The sequence below is a fragment of the Onychostoma macrolepis genome, chromosome 03 (genome assembly GCF_012432095.1).
Source record: "Onychostoma macrolepis isolate SWU-2019 chromosome 03, ASM1243209v1, whole genome shotgun sequence".
NCBI classification, from domain to species: Eukaryota; Metazoa; Chordata; class Actinopteri; order Cypriniformes; family Cyprinidae; genus Onychostoma; species Onychostoma macrolepis.
In genome coordinates this window covers 49,690,153-49,709,000 of record NC_081157.1, presented here as the reverse complement: position 1 = coordinate 49,709,000, position 18,848 = coordinate 49,690,153, and the positions used below count along the sequence as shown (strand labels likewise).

The window sequence follows — 18,848 nt, the reverse complement described above, 5'->3', positions numbered from 1 at the left end:
ATGACATATTTTGAGTATCTTCAGGAGATGATGCCGATGACACGTACTGACTTTCATAATGACAAGGTGTTCAAAAAAAATAGCATTTTATGAAAAAAGTCAAAGTAGCCACCTTTTAAAGCATCTCTGATGAACTTTAAACAGTTCAGTCTGTGTCACAGCACACAAATCCAGCTAACTGTGAATTATCAGCCGTCAGAGTGACTCGAGCTGCTGTGAAATCCACTGGCTGAAGGGAAAATGTGCTTCTGTTTGGTGTTTGTGGTGTTAATAACAGAATCTGGATCTGATCTGTTTTCTCAGGGCTGGAGAGAGAAAAGCAGCATATTATAATTCATAATTCATGAGTAGAAACGTTTTAAAGACGCTCATGTAGTGTGTGTGAAGGCTTTTTGTTTGACCAAGCTGGAATTGATGTTAATCTTTTCAAAATACTTTAAAAACTGTTTAAGAATTAATTTTCTAAGTGAGTCATGGATAGTGAAAACTTTTCACTGTCAAACCAATTTTATCATTAATAATTTCATGATTTTATATTTATTTAACGGCATGCAGGAAACTGCTAAAAGAAAGAAATTTAACAGTAATGTAAAGAATAGCCTATAGATTGTGTTCAGAGTGAATGTGTGTTGATTCAGTTTCCACACTGAAGAACATGTTTCACACAGTGTAACATAACACTCAGTTGATCAGAGGAAGTTAAAAACCACAGGAAGAGCTGATAGTATTTAAAGAAAGAGTTGAGAGCATATAATGAAGACGAAGACTGACAGAAGGAGAAAATGGCTGAGAAGTTTCATTTGTGTCTGCTGGGACTGATCTTTCTCTCTTCACTTCTCACAGGTAAAGAAATTTCTATTTTTCTGTATGATCTGAATCTTCTTGTTCTTCTATTGTTTTTTTTTTTTTTTGGTTGTTTTTTTATGCTGGTATGCTTTGTTTTCATTAATTCATATATCACAATTATCACTCAGATGTTTTTGTGTTTCAGGTTCCAGTGGAGTGAATGATGCTCATGTGTTCATCAGTTCTGGTGAAAATGTCCGTCTGCGCTGTAATAATGTTCTTCATGACTGCAAATCAACTACATGGGTCTATGACAGATTCAGTCATTCAGCAGCAGTTGAACTGCTTCGTTCAGGGATAAAGAATAAAGACACAGACAGTCATGAGAGACTGATTCTGGGGTCTGACTGCTCGCTGAACATCAAGAACGTCACAAAAGAAGATTATGGACTTTACATCTGCCAACAATGGACAGTGAATGGACAAAAACTGAGAACTGATGCACGTGTTTATCTGCATGTTCTTCATGGTAATTTTATGATTATGTGGTCAATTGAAAAAGGCAAATTCTTCATTTAAACTCCCATGATGATTGAAACGTGTGTGTGATTTGTGTGTTAATTGGTGTTTCAGTCTCTTCATCCTCATCATCATCATCCTCATCCTCACAGACTGAGATCAGTGCAGGCCGCTCTGTGACTCTCTCCTGTCAGTTGTATTCTCTTGCTGGAGTCTCTTGTGATGATTTGATTAATTCTGAGGGAATTGAGCTGTTCTGGGTGAATCAGGCTGGTGTTAAACTGATAAACTCAGACTCCAGATATCAGGAATCAGCTCCAGATCACTGTATCAGCACTCTGAATACAACACTCCTGAATGAAGATCACAACAGAGAGTGGAGATGTGAAGTTTCTCACAAAAATCAAGCCAAGACCTCAGCCACATATACTGTCAAGAGTTCAGGTGAGAGTTCAATCCCATGATCAGTTACTGAACAGTCTCTGTTAGACTTGATAATATAATGATAGATAATGCTAGTTATCTTGTGTGTTAACTGATTAAAATATGATTGTCATATTCTACAGTATGATTTATCTGAACTAACATTCATCTTTACAGCTCAAGATAAAACAACAACAGCAGTGAATCCAGTCCACATCACAAACTCTCAGGATCTCAAAACTAAAGGTACAGCATCACTGTCTTTCTCACATCAGTGCTTTGCATTGCATAATGCTGGTTATCTTGTTTGTTAACTAGATAAAATATTATTGTCATATTCTACAGTATGATTCATCTGAACTAACATTCATCTTTACAGCTCGAGCTGCTTCGATGACAGCAGTGATTCCAGTCCACATCACAAACTCTCAGAATCCCTCAACTACAAACACACACATAACTAAAGGTACAGCATCACTGTCTTTCTCAGAGCTTGTGCTTGCAGTGGCTCTCAGATAATGGCTTCTTGTGAAAGAAAATAGATATAATTCCTCACTGAAGACATTAAGAGATGAAATACCGGGAATCACCAACTGTTCACTATCAGTTCGAGAAACATTTTTTTTATTCTGAGTTCAAAAGAGTATGAGTGACATTGACGCATCAATGCTGTCAGACACTTTGATTTTGTGTGTACAGTGACATTGTGTCAGGAGCAGGGGTGTAGTGTCTGGGTGTGCAGGGTATGCAGGTGCATATGGGCCCAGGCAGATTGGGGTTTTCTTAATAAGAGTGGAACATTAAAATACGCCGTAATTTTTCCTCATAAAGGTAAGAGTATACATCATTCGAAGCTGCAAATAGTTTTATTTGTGTGCACTCACAATATCAACAAAACGTTTTGCTATTGTACAATAAAGAAGAAAAAAAAAACAGGGTGGTCTTGATCTTGAGCAGGAACACTTCACAAAAAACTGAACCAAAACTCAGCAAGTACTTGCCTCACTGACATGATAAATATATTTATAGAATGCTATAAATTACTACTTTACAACGAAATAATTCAAATAAAAAATTGAAAACTCTTTCATTAACCTATGTAATCTGTAAAGATGCATTTCTCTATAAAGGCGCGTTCAATGAGGAGATATGGGGAGTCAGGGTCATCAACTTCATACCATTTTATTTATTTTATTTTATTTTATTTTAGTGCCAAGATTGTGTTTGCATGCAGTACAAATACCCTACAGCGGCATTTTAGTGTCACGCTGAAAAATAACTAAATAAGAATAACATCATACTATTTTAAGAATAAATTCAAAATTACAATAATAAAATAATGTTATATTGCGTGAAGTTAATGTGAAAATCACACTCTGCAAAAAAAAATAAAAAATAAAATCTGTGGCGTCATTCTTAACACGAAAAACAGCAATAAAATGTAGGCTTATAGATGTTTTTGAAAGTCTAATTGATCAATTTCATGAGACATTAGTTTGTATTAAATTGTTCAGATTTTTTTTTCAATATGCATTCAAATATTTATTCATGTTTATTTCGTGCTGCAAATATTAAAGAGGAAATATCATTGATTCACATGCCGCTTGAACTGAGGCGAATGTAGTTACCTCACTACAAATAAAAGAGCGCAAAACACATTTATTGTTTGTATCTGATCTTAAAATTTACAGAAGAATGAGACTGTGTTATAATAAAAAAAGCACAAAGCTTATTGCGATTATTGGGTGGCTTGCCTGCAATGAATGGACTTGAAAACATTAAATATTATTTCCAAGCATTTATACCGTAATTAAAACAGCTTGTGAATAGTCACGTAACGTTATTTACATCAGAAAAATCAACAAGTTAACCGAGTTGGAGCCCATTTCATTTGGTGGGGCCCGTACAAATTTTTTGCATATGGCCCCGGGGCTGACATGCTACGCCACTGGTCAGGAGCCGACTAGCAACTTACTACATTAAAAGTAAAGAAGTTTGTATTCAAAGTCAAAGAACAATGCAGCGCAACTGTCTGTATATCTGCTAAATTCTGCTGATGTTTACATTAATAATCAAACATAATATTCTTTAGTTTTTTTTTTTTTTTTTTTAAATCATAAATACTGTTGTTATAGTCATTGGAAAATAAACATACCTGTATTTATATAAAATTCACCATGTGAAAAATACTCTGTACTCAAAATAGTTTATGTACATAAATACACGCATTCTGGTTATCATTATTTACAGGCCTCCAAAAAACTCTCCAGCCTTTGTGGAAGAGTTCACAGAACTGTTATCAATGATTTCCTCAGAGTTTGACTGTTTTACTATTGCAGGGGATTTTAACCTGTCTGAAATTAACAAGTAGCCTTGAAGACCTTGATTAGCTGGTTCAGGTGTGTTTGATTGGGGTTGGAGCTGAAATCTGTAGGACGGTAACTCTCCAGGAGCAGCGTTGGAGACCCCTGCTCTAGATTTACTCATCAGTAGAGGTCTAAACATTTCATCTATTGTTATTAAGGATGTAGCACTATCTGATCACTTCTGTATTTTCTTTGATATATTGATCTCTGTTACCACTGAATCTAGATCTGTCTCTGTCAGAAAGAGATGCATTAACGAGAACACTAGTGCACTATTTATGAAGGCTATATCTTCAACACCAAGCATTTCTGCAGACACTGTTGATCTTCTCCTGGATTCATTTAACTCAAAAGTTAAGAATGTTATTGATGATATTGTAAGGATCCACCTGCTAGTCCAAACAATGGAATCCAGCGGCCTGGTTGAAGGTTTAATGTATGTTCGGTCTTTTACTTGTGCTTCTGAATTTATCAGGATCTAGTTTCAATTTTAGTCTAACTCCATGCTTGATCTGACTCCAATTTCAAGTGATCATTAAATTTAGACAATATTTATAATTAAACTGATCACAGATATCGATTGTACATTAATTTAAATATTTGATTATTCCGAAAATCCCATACGTTCAACTATTCGTTCATTAGGGACCAGGTATCGCATAGGAATTACACTTCGGACGATTTTTTTGTGAATCCACGGACACAAACTCGTCAGTTCTGAAATTACTCAGAGGGTGCAGAGTGGTTATAATACCTTTACGTGAGCTGCGCCTGCATGCTCATAACAAAAAGTGTAATTTTTCCTATAACCACGAGAGCTACACCGTGTTAAGCCAGCGACAGTCAGAAATCCAAAGTCTCCTTCACGGTGCTCCCCATGGTTCATCCATTAGTGCTTGGTATGATCTGTCCTGAACGCAGATTTGCGGAAATACCCCTACCATTAATTTACTAGAAAAAAATGATTTCAGAAGAGATCAGAATAAATCAAATATAACAATTTATTATTAGTCAGGTAAACGTGTCGTGCCAATTACACAATAAAACAATAAGAAGCCAATTCAAAAATAAGAAAATACATCAGTTGTTCAAAAATGAATCTATGAATAAAATGTTTACCTGGCTTCAGAATCAGAATCAGAATCAGAATCAGAATTAGCTTTATTCGCCAGGTGTGCGCAAACACACGAGGAATTTGTTGTGGTTTTAAGGTGCTCCTGGTACATACATACATACATACATACATACATACATACATAAATACACATGTGACATGAGAACAGAAAAAAACATTTAAATAGTAAGACTTAACAATGGATAATAATCCTAATAATAATAAGTATGAATCTGGAACAGTAGATTTATGTACAGATTTGTGCATTATTTACTCTATATACAGCTGTATAGATAAACATATGTATGTGTATTTACATAATACTTGAGAGGGAGGCAATAATTAAAGATGGAGAATGAATTACAGAACACAGGTAATGATCCATGTGTCATTACCTGTGTAATGCTGGCTGACCCAAACCAGACAGTTATGGAGGAGCACAGAACCGACTCAATAACAGCTGAATAAAACTGTTTCAGCAGCTCCTGTGGCAGGTTGAACTTTTTCAGCTGACGAAGGAAGTACAACCTCTGCTGGGCCTTTTTCACGATGGAGTCAATGTGATTGTCCCACTTCAGGTCCTGAGAGATGCTGGTGCCCAGGAACCTGAATGACTCCACTGCAACCACAGTGCTGTTCATGATGGTGAGTGGGGGGAGAGGAGGGGGGTTTCTCCTGAAGTCCACTATCATCTCCACAGTTTTGAGCGTGTTCAGCTCCAGGTTGTTGTGACTGCACCAGACAGCCAGCTGCTCAACCTCTTGTCTGTAAGCAGACTCGTCGCCGTCGTGGATGAGGCCGATGACTGTGGTGTCGTCTGCAAACTTCAGGAGTTTGACAGAGGGGTCTTTAGAGGTGCAGTCATTTGTGTAGAGGCAGAAGAGCAGTGGGGAGAGAACGCAGCCCTGAGGAGCTCCAGTGCTGATGGTGCGGGTGCTGGATGTGTGTTTTCCCAGCCTCACTAGCTGCTGCCTGTCTGTCAGGAAGCTGGTAATCCACTGACAGATGGAGGTGGGTACAGAGAGCTGTGTCAGTTTGTTCTGAAGGGTGTCTGGGATGATGGTGTTGAAAGCGGAGCTGAAGTCCACAAACAAGATCCTTGCATAAGTCCCTGGTTTGTCCAGATGTTGCAGGATGTAGTGCAGTCCCATATTTGGCTTTGGCTTTCCTTTCCTTATCTTCTGCTTTCTGAAGACTTTGCATACATCATCTTCACAGATCTTGAGTACAGGCTGAGAAACAGTAGGGGGGAGGGAGGGTGAGGGTGTGAATGGCTGTGCTGTGAGACGGTCGGAGCGGGTGTGGGGTGTCAGACCAGTCTTTTCAAACCTGCAGTAAAACTCGTTCAGGTCTTCAGCCAGTTGTTGATTGGCCTCAGTGCTGGGGGATGGGCTCTTGTAGCTGGTGATGGCTTTCAGGCCTTTCCACACTGATGTAGAGTCATTGCTTGAAAGCTGTTTTTTTAGCTTTCCAGAGTAGTTTAATTTTGCCACTCTTATCTCCCTATTCAGTGTGTATTTGGCCTGTTTGTACAAGGCTTTGTCCCCACTCCTGTAGGCGTCCTCTTTGGCCTGGCGAAGCTGTTTGAGTTTTGCACTGAACCAAGGTTTGTCATTGTTAAATGTTAAATAAGTCCTGGTGGGTACACACATGTCCTCACAGAAACTGATGTAGGACGTCACGGTGTCAGTAAGCTCGTCCAGATCAGTAGCTGCAGCCTCAAAAACACTCCAATCAGTAAGTTCGAAGCAGGCCTGTAAAACCTGCTCTGCTTCAGAAGTCCATCTCTTTACAGTTTTTACTACAGGCTTAGCAGATTTGAGTTTCTGCCTGTAGGCTGGTAGGAGATGAACCAAACAGTGATCAGAGAGTCCCAGCGCTGCACGGGGAACAGAGTGTGCTGTCTATATTTAGGCAGTTCACGGGTGAGATTAGCTTTATTAAAATCACCGAGAATGATAATGAAAGAGTCCGGATAACGCTGCTCTGTGTGTGTGATTTGATCGGCCAGCAGTTCTAGCGCAGCGCTCACGCGCGCGTCAGGAGCAATGTACACACTCACCAGAATAAACGAGGAAAACTCCCGCGGTGAATAAAAAGGCTTGCAGTTAATAAAGAGAGCTTCCAAATTTGGGCAGCACATCTTCTTTAAAACTGTCACGTCTGTACACCAGCCTTCGTTGATATAAAACATAATCCACCGCCTCTCGTTTTCCCGAGGACTCGGTGACGCGGTCTGCTCTGAACAGCTGGAAGCCCGTTAGATGAAGCGCGCTGTCCGGGATGGCTCCGTTCAGCCAGGTTTCCGTGAAGCAAAGCGCAGCGAGTTTAAAAGTCCTTGTTTGTGCGGGTGAGGAGTTGTAGTTCGTCTGATTTATTTGCCAGGAGCGGAGATTCGCCAGATGAATGCTCGGCAGCGGAGTCCTAAACCCCGCTGTCGGAGTTTCACGAGCGCGCCGGCGCGCTTCCCTCGCCTGCGTCGCCTGGAGCGCTTGTATATGAACGCAGCTCCTCCGATTAAAATGTCCAGTGAAAGGTCTGAATGCTCAAATGTAGGCAGAAAGTTATTTGGTGTGCCGTTTCTGATGTCCAGGAGTTCGTTTCTAGTAAAGCTGATCGGGAAAAAGTTGCTTAAGACAGGACAAACAAACAAAAAAAGAACAAGTACCAAGCACCGACAAACCATGGCTGCCATCTGCGGCGCCATCTTGTTCATGGCTTCAAGAGGAAGATACATAATATGGAACATATTAAATACCCTCCACTGTGAAATTGAGACCATTTTACCAATCGCACAGAGACCTTTAAAATGATACCAAACATGAAAGGGTTACGATCATTAATTCTTAAGATTAGTAACTTGTTTTTTTATGAAAATTTTTTCATGAAAATTTTATGAAAGTAGTAACTTTCAGTGACCAGTACCATGAGCCCAGGGGGAAGGATGGGTGAATGGACCAATGATCAAATGGTCTTTCTCTCAGATCTTCTTGTCTGATTAGAGTTTATTGTCTTGCGGCATGACATTTGCATTGTAAGAGTTTCTGGGTGTTTGGCTTCACAAAGAGATCAAAGCCTGATGGAAGAGTTTGTTTTGTGGCCTGACATTTGCATTGTAAGAGTTCCTAAGTTTTGGCTTCACGAGGAGTTATTAAGGAAACAATTTCACTCCCTACAATATCGCTCCTGAAACAGTCAGCAGTCAGTAAATCAACAGCAGTTCAGAGTATGAAAAGTCAATGCAGAAAAGCAGAGCGGATGTGGCGGAAGACGAAACTTGAAATTCACTATAGCATCTATAAAGACAGCCTTCAAGCTTTCAATGTGGAACTAGCCACAGGTAGACAGACCTTCTTCTCAAACCTCATAAACAGTAACTTAAACAACACTCGCACTCTTTTTGCTACTGTTGAGAGACTAACAAACCCACCAAGTCAGATTCCCAGTGAAATGCTCTCCGACAGCAAATGCAATGAGTTTGCTTCCTTCTTTTCTGAGAAGCTCAATAATATGAGAAAGGAGATTGACACATCCTCAAGTTAGGCAGAGGTCACACAGATTCGACCGCAATTTCAAAAAGAAGTGACCATGTCTGTTTTTGAAGCAATTGATAGCAAAATTTTGGTAGAAATAGTACAGCATCTTAAATCGTCAACCTCCTATCTTGACACACTTCCCACATCTTTTTTCAACAGTGTGCTTAACTGTTTAGAAGCAGATCTCTTAGAAGTGGTGAATGCCTCACTTCTTTCTGGGACTTCTCCAAACTCCCTGAAAACTGCAGTTGTTAAGCCCCTTCTGAAAAAGCGCAATCTTGATAACACCATGTTGAGCAACTATAGACCAATATCAAATCTTCCTTTCATAGGTAAGATTATTGAAAAGGTAGTTTTTAATCAGCTGAACAACTACTTAAACTCAAATGGACACCTGGACAATTTTCAATCTGGTTTCCGAGCGCATCGCAGTACAGAGACAGCACATATTAAGATAATAAATGATATTTTCTTAAATTCTGATTCTGGCAAAATATCAGTTCTGGTACTACTAGATCTTAGTGCTGCGTTTGACACTGTTGATCATAACATACTTCTAGAGAGACTGGAAAACTGGGTCGGTCTTTCTGGGATGGAACTCAAATGGTTCAGGTCATACTTAGAAGTGAGAGGTTATTATGTGAGTATAGGAGAGCATAAGTCTAAGTGGACGTCCATGACATGCGGAGTCCCACAAGGCTCAATTCTTGCACCACTCTTGTTTAGCCTGTATATGCTCCCACTAAGTCAAATAATGAGAAAGAACCAAATTGCCTATCACAGCTATGCTTATGATACCCAGATTTACCTAGCCTTATCTCCAAATGACTACAGCCCCATTGACTCCCTCTGCCAATGCATTGATGAAATTAACAGTTGGATGTGGCAGAACTTTCTTCAGTTAAACAAGGAGAAAACTGAAGTCATTGCATTTGGAAACAAAGATGAAGTTCTCAAGGTGAATGCATACCTTGACTCAAGGGGTCAAACAACTAAAAATCAAATCAAAAATCTTGGGGTGATTCAGGAGACAGACCTTAGTTTTAGTAGTCATGTCAAAGCAGTAACTAAATCAGCATGCTATCATTTCAAAAACATTGCAAGAATTAGATGTTTTGTGTCCAGTCAAGACTTTGAGAAACTTGTTTATGCCTTTATCACCAGCAGGGTGGACTATTGTAATGGTCTCCTCACCGGCCTTCCAAAGAAGACCATTAGACAGCTGCAGCTCATCCGGAACTCTGCTGCTAGGATTCTGACTAGAACCAGAAAATCTGAGCATATCAAACCAGTCCTCAGGTCCTTACACTAGCTTCCAGTTACATTTAGGATTGATTTTGAAGTACTTTTACTCGTTTATAAATCACTCAATGGCATAGGACCTAAATACATTGCAGTAAAACAGACCACTCAGATCATTAGGATCGAGTCAGTTAGAAATGCCAAGGGTTCAAACAAAACAAGGGGAGTCCGCTTTTAGCTATTATGCTGCCCGCAGTTGGCACCAGCTTCCCGATGAGATAAGACATGCTAGAACATTAGCCACATTTTAAATCCAGACTCAAAACTCATCTGTTTAGCTGTGCATTTGTTAAATGAGCACTGTGCTACATTCGAACTGATTGCGCTATGTATAATCATTTTCTATTCTTAACTGGTTTAAATTTTTTAAATACATTTTTATATCCTTTTTTAATTTTTTTTATGACTATTTCACTTCCTTTTATGTAAAGCACTTTGAACTACCACTGTGTATGAAATGTGCTATATAAATAAACTTGCCTTGCCTTGCCTTGCCTTACATGAGTGTGATCTGAGGTCTTCATGTTTGCAAGCACACAACTGCATATGTGGCCGTGAAGATGATGAACAGGATCCTGAACACTAAATGTGCCTCTTGCTTTCAATGTTCTATATTAATTTCCAATGGATGCTCATTTCTGACCGATATAAGATCAGATCAGTGAGGCAAAGAAAATCCTCTCTGGATCAAAATGATCCAAACACAACATGACGGTTAACTTTTTATTCATAAAAGAATCCTGAAAAAAGTACCATAGTTTCAAAAAAGAAAAAAGAAAGAAAGAAAGAAACGGCACAACTGTTTCCAACGTGAATAATAAATCAGCATATTAGAATGATTTCTGAAGGATCATGTGACACTGAAGACTTGAGTAATGACTGATGGAAATTTGTAAAACTTTGAAAAGAATGGTGTTCATTTAACCCCCGCTGTTCCAGTTCTGCATTTGCCAAAGTGCTACATGAGCTCGGTACTCGGGGTGGCATCGATGTTTTCCTTTTCTCTCTTTCTTCCCAGGTCACATGATCTCTGCTGAGGAGTGCTTTGCAAATCCGGTGTTTTATTGTAAATCTATTCTGTGTCATGGAAGCTCGTTATTTGATTTCTTTTGGTTGTGGTCCGCATGATGATGGTGTGCTTTCTACAGTGGCCTCGGACTTTGAGATGCTCATAGGTGATCTGTGCTGCTCTCTCCTACAGAGCATACAGGAGAAAATACTTTTTATGACATTAAAGAAAAGGATAAAACCTTCATTTTAGATGCTCTCTTGTCACAAGAAGACGGATTTTGGGAAGCAGTCACTGCTGTGGTGGACAAGTTTTGTGCTGCTAAACAGAAGACTGCAGCTTTTTGCAGCTCATTCCAGAGACCATGGGCCTGCAAAACAAAGCAAGCAAAACAGCAAAAGTGAGTTTCACAACTAAGGCCTCTTGGTCTCAGGTTCTCAGTAGCAGCTCCTGAATTCTGGGCTTGTTCTTGAAAGCCCCTGCTGGAGAGCTTGGTTGAAGGTTTGGACTGGACCTCTTGTACAAGTCCTCATGTCCTTTCTGTTTATACAGATGCTTTGGGGTTTCTGCAGTCGGAGAATGCAGTAGTGCCTTCAGATTGAGATGAACAAGACCCAAGGGCCAGTCCTGCAGGTTTTCTCATGCAAATTGTTCAGAATGGTTACACCTCCATTTTTGAAAGGTCTGCCTCTTTATGGCAGGATTCTTCCCTCGATTGTGCTCTCTGGAGAGATCTCATCATACAAATACTCATTAGCCGCTTTTCCACTGTCGGGCCAGTGCAAGCCAGTACTTTAAACGGGCCGGGCGGGGCTAATAGCCTCAGACCTGTAGCACCAAGCCCAAAATCACAATGCGTTTCCACCGTCGGGCCAGAAGCTCCGCTGTGCTTCACTAAAACCCGCCCTTTACACGCCTCTCTGGAACAACGTCACGCAACCCCATCATTTCATCAACAAAGAGAAGTTATCAGAAAACTAATCAGAATTAAGTCACTGGAAATATAGCGCGATCACAAAACGAACATGATAAAAGCGGCCATTTGTTTGCAAGCTTTGTTAGATTTAAATCCAAAAGCATCGATGTTTTACAATAGCCTATTAAGTGATACATTGATCATAATGAATTAATTTATCAGGATTGAAAATTAGTCACACAGAAATAAAGCAATGTGAACCACTATTTCACAAAATAAAGAGGACAAATAGGCCTACCCTACTTATTCAGTAGAGTCTGTTTCTGTTTATTTGTAGTCACAGTATACATCACGGTAAGAATGATAACTTCTATATTTTTCCATCAAAAATATGACCTGAGTAGCAGAGGGAGCTCCCGAACAAAAACCAGTATATATTTTTATGACACACACGGAGCTAAAGTCTCGAGACGAGACTTATGACAGATAAAATATGTTACTAAATAAATACACGATTGTTATAGAGAATGAGTAGTTGACGTCTGATTTCTTCAAGCGGTCGTATTTACCATGTTTAGTATGTTAATCTTAATGGCTAGCGTGCAGTCTTTTGGACTCGACAGGGTTTGCCTGGTTAAGGAACTCTCTGGAGAATTAGGCGAAAGAACGCCGCAAGCCGACTCTGAGCCGGGCCTCTCAGTGCCACTACCCGTTTGAGGTGAGAACACAGGAGGAAACCGGTTCAACACGTAGGCTATAAAACCTAGCGAACGTGTTAGGAGTCGCCCAACCCGCAGCTCTACAGATGTCTGCTAGCGAGGCACCACGAGCCATCGCCCAGGACGATGCGACACCCCTAGTGGAGTGAGCACGCAACCTGAGCGGGCAGGGCACACCTTGTGCTTCATAGGCCAAGGTGATGGCATCCACTATCCAGTGGGCCATCCTCTGCTTGGAGACAGCCTTCCCCTTCTGCTGTCCTCCGTAACAGACAAAGAGCTGTTCTGAGGTCCTGAAGCTCTGAGTTCTATCCACGTACTGTCGCAGTGCACGTACAGGACAGAGCAAAGCTAGGGCTGGGTCTGCCTCCTCCAGGGGCAGCGCTTGCAGGTTCACTACCTGGTCCCTGAAGGGAGTGGTAGGAACCTTGGGCACATAGCCGGGCCGGGGCCTCAGTGTTGCACTGGAGTCAGCCGGCCCAAACTCAAGGCACGATTCGTCGACCGAAAATGCCTGCAGGTCCCCCACCCTCTTGATCGAGGCCAACGCAGTCAGGAGTAGGGTTTTCATAGAGAGAAACTTCAACTCAACTGACTGCAAAGGCTCGAAGGGGGCAATTTGTAGGGCTCTTAGCACCAATACCAAATCCCAAGAGGGTAGGGAGGGAGGCCTAGGAGGGTTTAACCTCCTGGCCCCCCTAAGAAACCTGACAACCAGATCGTGCTTCCCCACCGACCTCCCCCACGGGTCGTGGTGAGCGGAAATAGCAGCAACATAAACCTTAAGGGTGGAGGGGGACAGCCTACGCTCCAACCCTTGTTGCAAAAAGGAAAGCACGGCTCTGATTGAACATCTCCGGGGGTCCTCACGGTGAGAGGAACACCATTTGACAAACAGGTTCCACTTCAGCGCATAGGCCCGTCTTGTGGACGGTGCTCGTGCTGAAGCGATAATGAGAGCTACCTGCATCTGTAAATACCACAGCATGCCTGGATACCTGCTCCAAGGGCACTCCTGCCCGAAGGAACGAGGGATCTGTCCACGGGCTGAAGGTTTTGCAGCAGGCCGGTGTAATCTGAACCCGGTGAGTACCGCGTTTCCACACCCACCTTGGGACTCGGCCATGGAGCCAGTGGAACTATCGCCGCAGCTGCAGCCATATGCCCCAGGAGCCTCTGAAAGAGTTTCAGTGGGACCGCCGTCCTGCCTGATAAAGTCTTGAGGCAGTTCAGCACCAACTGAGCACGTTCCTGGGTGAGGCGTGCTGTCTGGTTGACCGAATCCAACTCCATGCCGAGAAAAGAGATCCCCTGTGTTGGCACGAGTTTGCTCTTTTCCCAGTTGACCCGAAGACCCAACTGGCTGAGGTGCCTCAGCACCAGGTCCCTGTGTGCGCACAACTGCTCTTGAGACTGTGCAAGTATGAGCCAGTCGTCGAGGTAGTTGAGGATGCGCACACCCCGTTCTCTCAAGAGAACAAGGGCCGCCTCTGTGACTTTGGTGAAGACGCGAGGCAAAAGGGACAGCCCGAAGGGCAGGACCTTGTACTGATATGCCTGACCCTCGAACGTGAATCGCAGGAATGGCCTGTGCCGATCGCTGCAAACCAATCTAGGGGACGGATGCACCCAAAAATGCGTTTCTGCGTCAACATCTTGAACGGCATCTTGTGAAGTGCACGGTTCAAAACTCGCAGATCCAAGATCGGTCGTAACCCACCGCCTTTCTTGGGCACAATGAAGTAAGGGCTGTAAAACCCCGACCTCATATCGGCTGGAGGGACCGGCTCTATCGCGTCCTTCGCCAGCAGGACTGCAATTTCCGCACACAAGACAGGGGCATCGACGGCCTTGACTGAAGTGAACCGGATGCCCCCGAACTTGGGGGGACGCCGGGCGAACTGAATCGCGTAGCCGAGTCTGATGGTCCGCAGGAGCCACCGAGACGGACTGGGGAGCGCTAGCCAGGCTCCGAGAGACCGTACCAGCAGGACCAACGGGGCCACCGACATACCTGCGGTGGGGCAGCGAGGTGGAACACAGGGACCCGGCCCGGAGCCTGTGACGGCTTGGCCTGTGACGGCGGGGGGCGGGGTCTGGGTGTGCAGTGTAACACTCACCTGATTCCTCCTCGTGAGGGAGGAAACACAGGGACCCGGCTTGAGGCTTGTGACAGCCTGGCGTGTGACGACTTGAAGCGGGTACTTGAGTGCTACCGCCCTTACCTGTTTCCACGAATGGGCAGGAGGGGTGCTCTTGGGCAACCCACTGCTGCCTGCTGGCGAGAGAGGAGAAGGGAAGTGATCCTGTGATGCACGGTTCACCACTCTCCTCCTCTTGAGACCCAGAGATTGAGGAAACTGCTCTTTTACTGATGTTTTGGGTACATCGGAACAAAAACAAAACGAAACAAAGGATTCTCCACCTTGCCCTCCTCCGGGGGTGGGAGTGGTGCGGTCACCATCTCCCGACGAGCAGTCTCCACCATCTCCGGGTCGCCCGTCTCAGGGCCTCTTGCACTTGCGCTTGCCGCCAGGTTTGGCGGGGCCTGGACGAGCTGGGCATCCTGCCCGCGACCGCTCCACGACGCTGCCTGGTGGAAGGCTGCTGCGGCCGCGCGAGCGGGCAGCCGCAGGGGCGCCACGGCGACGAGCAGGCTGAGGGGCTGCAGCCGGAGTGGAAGCAGCAGGTTTCCTCCGGTGCATGATGTGTTTGATCGCCTCAGTCTGCTTCTGGGCTGCCGAGAACTGCTGGGCAAAGCTCTCGACAGCGTCGCCGAAAAGGCCGGTCTGCGACACGGGAGCATTCAGGAACTGTACCTTCTCCTGCTCCTTCATGTCAGCAAGACACAGCCAGAGATGGCGCTCCTGGACCACTAGAGTGGACATCGCACGACCCAGAGACTGTGCGGTCACCTTCGTCGCTCGAAGCGCGAGGTCCGTCGCAGCACGCAGCTCATGTAGAACCGCCAGGTCGTGACCACCCTCGTGCAGGTCTTTCAGGGCTTTGGCCTGGTGGACCTGCAGTAACGCCATGGCGTGAAGGGCAGAAGCCGCCTCCCCACAGGCTCTATAAGCACTGCCAGTTAGACCTGACGAATACTTACAGGCCCGCGAGGGGAGACACGGGTCACCCCGCAGAGTGGTAGCGGCTGTTGGACATAGTTGCATGGCCACAGACCGCTCCACAGAGGGGATGCCCGCGTACCCCAAAGCGGCTCCACCATCGAGGGTGGTGAGGGGGGAGGAGCCACAAGATTTGTCTCGGGCAGTGAAAGGTGCCTTCCACGATCTTGTGAGCTCCTCATGCACTTCCGTGAAGAATGGCACCGGAGGGGGGCGCTGAGAACCAGCGCGACCCCCACCGAGAAACCACTCGTCCAGCCTCGAAGGATCGGGACGCAGTGGAGGATTCCACACGAGCCCGACATTCTCGGCGGCCCGGGAAAGCATAGCCGTCATCTCTGGGTCTGGCTCGGACAATGCTACCACACCCGAAGGGGGCAACGCAGCCGGGTCGTCATCCCCGGAGAGAGAGGACTCGCCCTCCGATGCAGCGATCGACATCTGGACGTCAGAGGGGGCACCGAAGGAAACGCGTGGTGCACTCTGTCCAGCAGAGGGCCCAGCGCGCTCCTTCGGCAGCTCCACCGGCTGCGGAGTGCTTGAGGGGTGAGTAACTCCTCTTGGGGAAGCCCTCACTGTCACCCTCAGATCACCTCTGACTCCACCGGATACAGCGCCGCCCCGGGAACGAACGCTGGATCGCGGCAGAGGCAGAGGGACTCCGCCATGTTTGACATAGCGGAGTCTATTATGCAACTCCGAGATGGTCATGTCCCCACAAGAAGAACATGAACCATCCACGAAAGCTTCCTCAGCGTGCTGAATGCCCAGACACGTGAAGCAGCGATCGTGACCGTCCTGAGGCGCCAGGAAACGACCACACCCAGAAACGCACGGGTGATAAGACATCTTTAAAAAGACGCGATCACCCGTGTTACTCTTTTAGAGAAAATTTGCTCTTTATTAGTGCTGAAGCACGCAGGGGAGCTGGCCACCACACACTCCTAGTGTGACTGTCTTCACGGGAATCGATCTCTTCCTCCCGTGAGACCGAGACCACCGCTGCTGCGCTGTAACGCCCGCACTCGCTCGCTCGTCTTCTCACTCGCAGGAAAGGAGAGCAGCAGTAATTCACCGCCGCTCGGCTCCGAAGCGAAAGGATGAATTAATGCGGTGCACCCGCTGCCTCTTATACTCACGCTGTGATCAGCGGCAGCTGGATGCAATGATCGCATGCCAATGTCCATTGGCTTGTTTAGTTACACTCAAAGTGGATTGGTCTCTCTGGCGAGATCCCAATTCGTCGGTCATCCGACGTGACTCGGAGTGACCGACTGAAAGGGAACTTCTCTGTAATATATGTAATCCTAGTTCCCTGAATAAGGTATGAGATGCTGCATTGCTGGCCATTCTTGTACTGTTCTCCTACTTTTAATGTTTCCTTCGTGATGGAAAATCTGAGGAGAGATGGCACGAGCACACTCTTATGAGGCATATGTGACTTATAGGTTACATATGTAACTGAGACATTTTCATTTATTAATATAGTGCACACATGTCCGGTACATATTTATGATTTATGTGATGTGAAACTGAAGTATTAAGATGTTTGGTATTAAGATGTTCATTATGTTTGAACTGAAATAACAGATCCAGCAGAAACTGAAGTCAGCAGGACTGCTAGATCATTATTCAGAGGTACGACAGTTCATTAATGCTGAAACAGTCAATCTGCTGTGCTTTGTCAAGAATTGTGATTTGATTGTGTCTATCATCTGTCCATCTTTCCTGTAGTGATTTTGATTATTCTTGAGACTGCAGCGTTTGCTGCTCCTACTGTGATTCTTCTTCAGATCATCTGTGCAAGAAGAGCTGGTGAGTTTTGAGATGATTCACATTGATCTGGAACAATTTGCAATCATGAGAGCTCAGTAAATGCTTTTGTATTTAATTATTTTGCAGGGAGGAAGAACTCGCAGCACCTAGAGGAAATATGAATGCAATATTAGAATAAAATACTCTCTACAAATAACAGGCCAGATCACAGCAAGATTTATCTTCATGCCAATGATATTATGGATATTTGCATACAGCTTTCAATGATCTTTTCCAGTGCTCCAAACTGAATAGATAATGTGTAATATTAAATATAGAGTAGATATCAACAAAAGCAGAGCTGGGTAGTAACTGATAACATGTAACCTGGATTACGTAATCAGATTCTAAAAATTAAGTACTTGTAATTGTACTTGTAATTACAGTAAAGTTATATTTTAAAATACTCGTAATCATACTACAGTTACTTTTTTATAGATTACATGATTACATATTATTCACACAATAACAATAAATGATTCAGAATTAATTGATTCTCTCTAATTTCTCTTTTTCATCTTTGAAATTGTCCTTTCTAAAATAACCTAGCTATGTATACACTCAGAAAGACTTCCAGTTTTGTGGATATTCACACAGAGGTCAGTCAGGTGCTACACAGCATTTGACCACTGGATTTACAAAAATCATTTCAGGTTTAAGAAGTGTTTCAACATTGCATCAGCTACTGTGACAGCTACTGAACACATTTTCAAGCACCGTCCCTCACCGTCATTTAGATTTTTTTTAATAGTAATAAAACTACTTTAGTTCAGTTTAGAGAACAGACACAACAATTAAAACTGAACGCGGCTGCTCAATGCAGCACATCGAACGAACGACAGTCGCGCGTCACAGATCAGATTTAATTTATCACGTGAGGAAAGTGAGTCGAACCGACTGTCGAGAAGAGTGAGGTGAGACAGACAAGACGATGGCAGAAGAGTTTCAAAACGAAATGTAAAAGCGCCTGTTTTAAAAATATTTTGGATTTTGGAAAAGCCTGTTGACCTGCCATTTAGCCTAAGGTGATATTGGAAGTTTATTTATTTATTTATTTTTTAACATTCGTTTCTCATTTATTTGGTTCCACAGTATTTGCTTATTTTTATTTTATTTAAACTGTATGATTCCCCCATTATTTTACATCAAGGTGTATGCAGTCCATCCCTCCAAACTTTCTTAATGGTTTTGCTAATTCTACGTTTTATAATTATTTGT

The 18,848-nt window shown here is 43.7% G+C and overlaps 1 protein-coding gene across 1 annotated transcript; it reads left to right on the top strand.

The window, feature by feature from the left end:
• Positions 1 to 782: 782 nt before the first annotated feature.
• LOC131536103 (uncharacterized) lies at positions 783 to 17,920 on the top strand. Its single transcript, XM_058768835.1, has 8 exons — positions 783 to 843; positions 992 to 1,315; positions 1,420 to 1,749; positions 1,906 to 1,974; positions 2,108 to 2,194; positions 17,406 to 17,453; positions 17,550 to 17,630; positions 17,718 to 17,920. The coding sequence occupies exons 1-8, from the start codon at positions 783 to 785 to the stop codon at positions 17,750 to 17,752; spliced, it is 1,035 nt and encodes a 344-aa protein (XP_058624818.1). The 3' UTR covers positions 17,753 to 17,920.
• Positions 17,921 to 18,848: the final 928 nt, after the last annotated feature.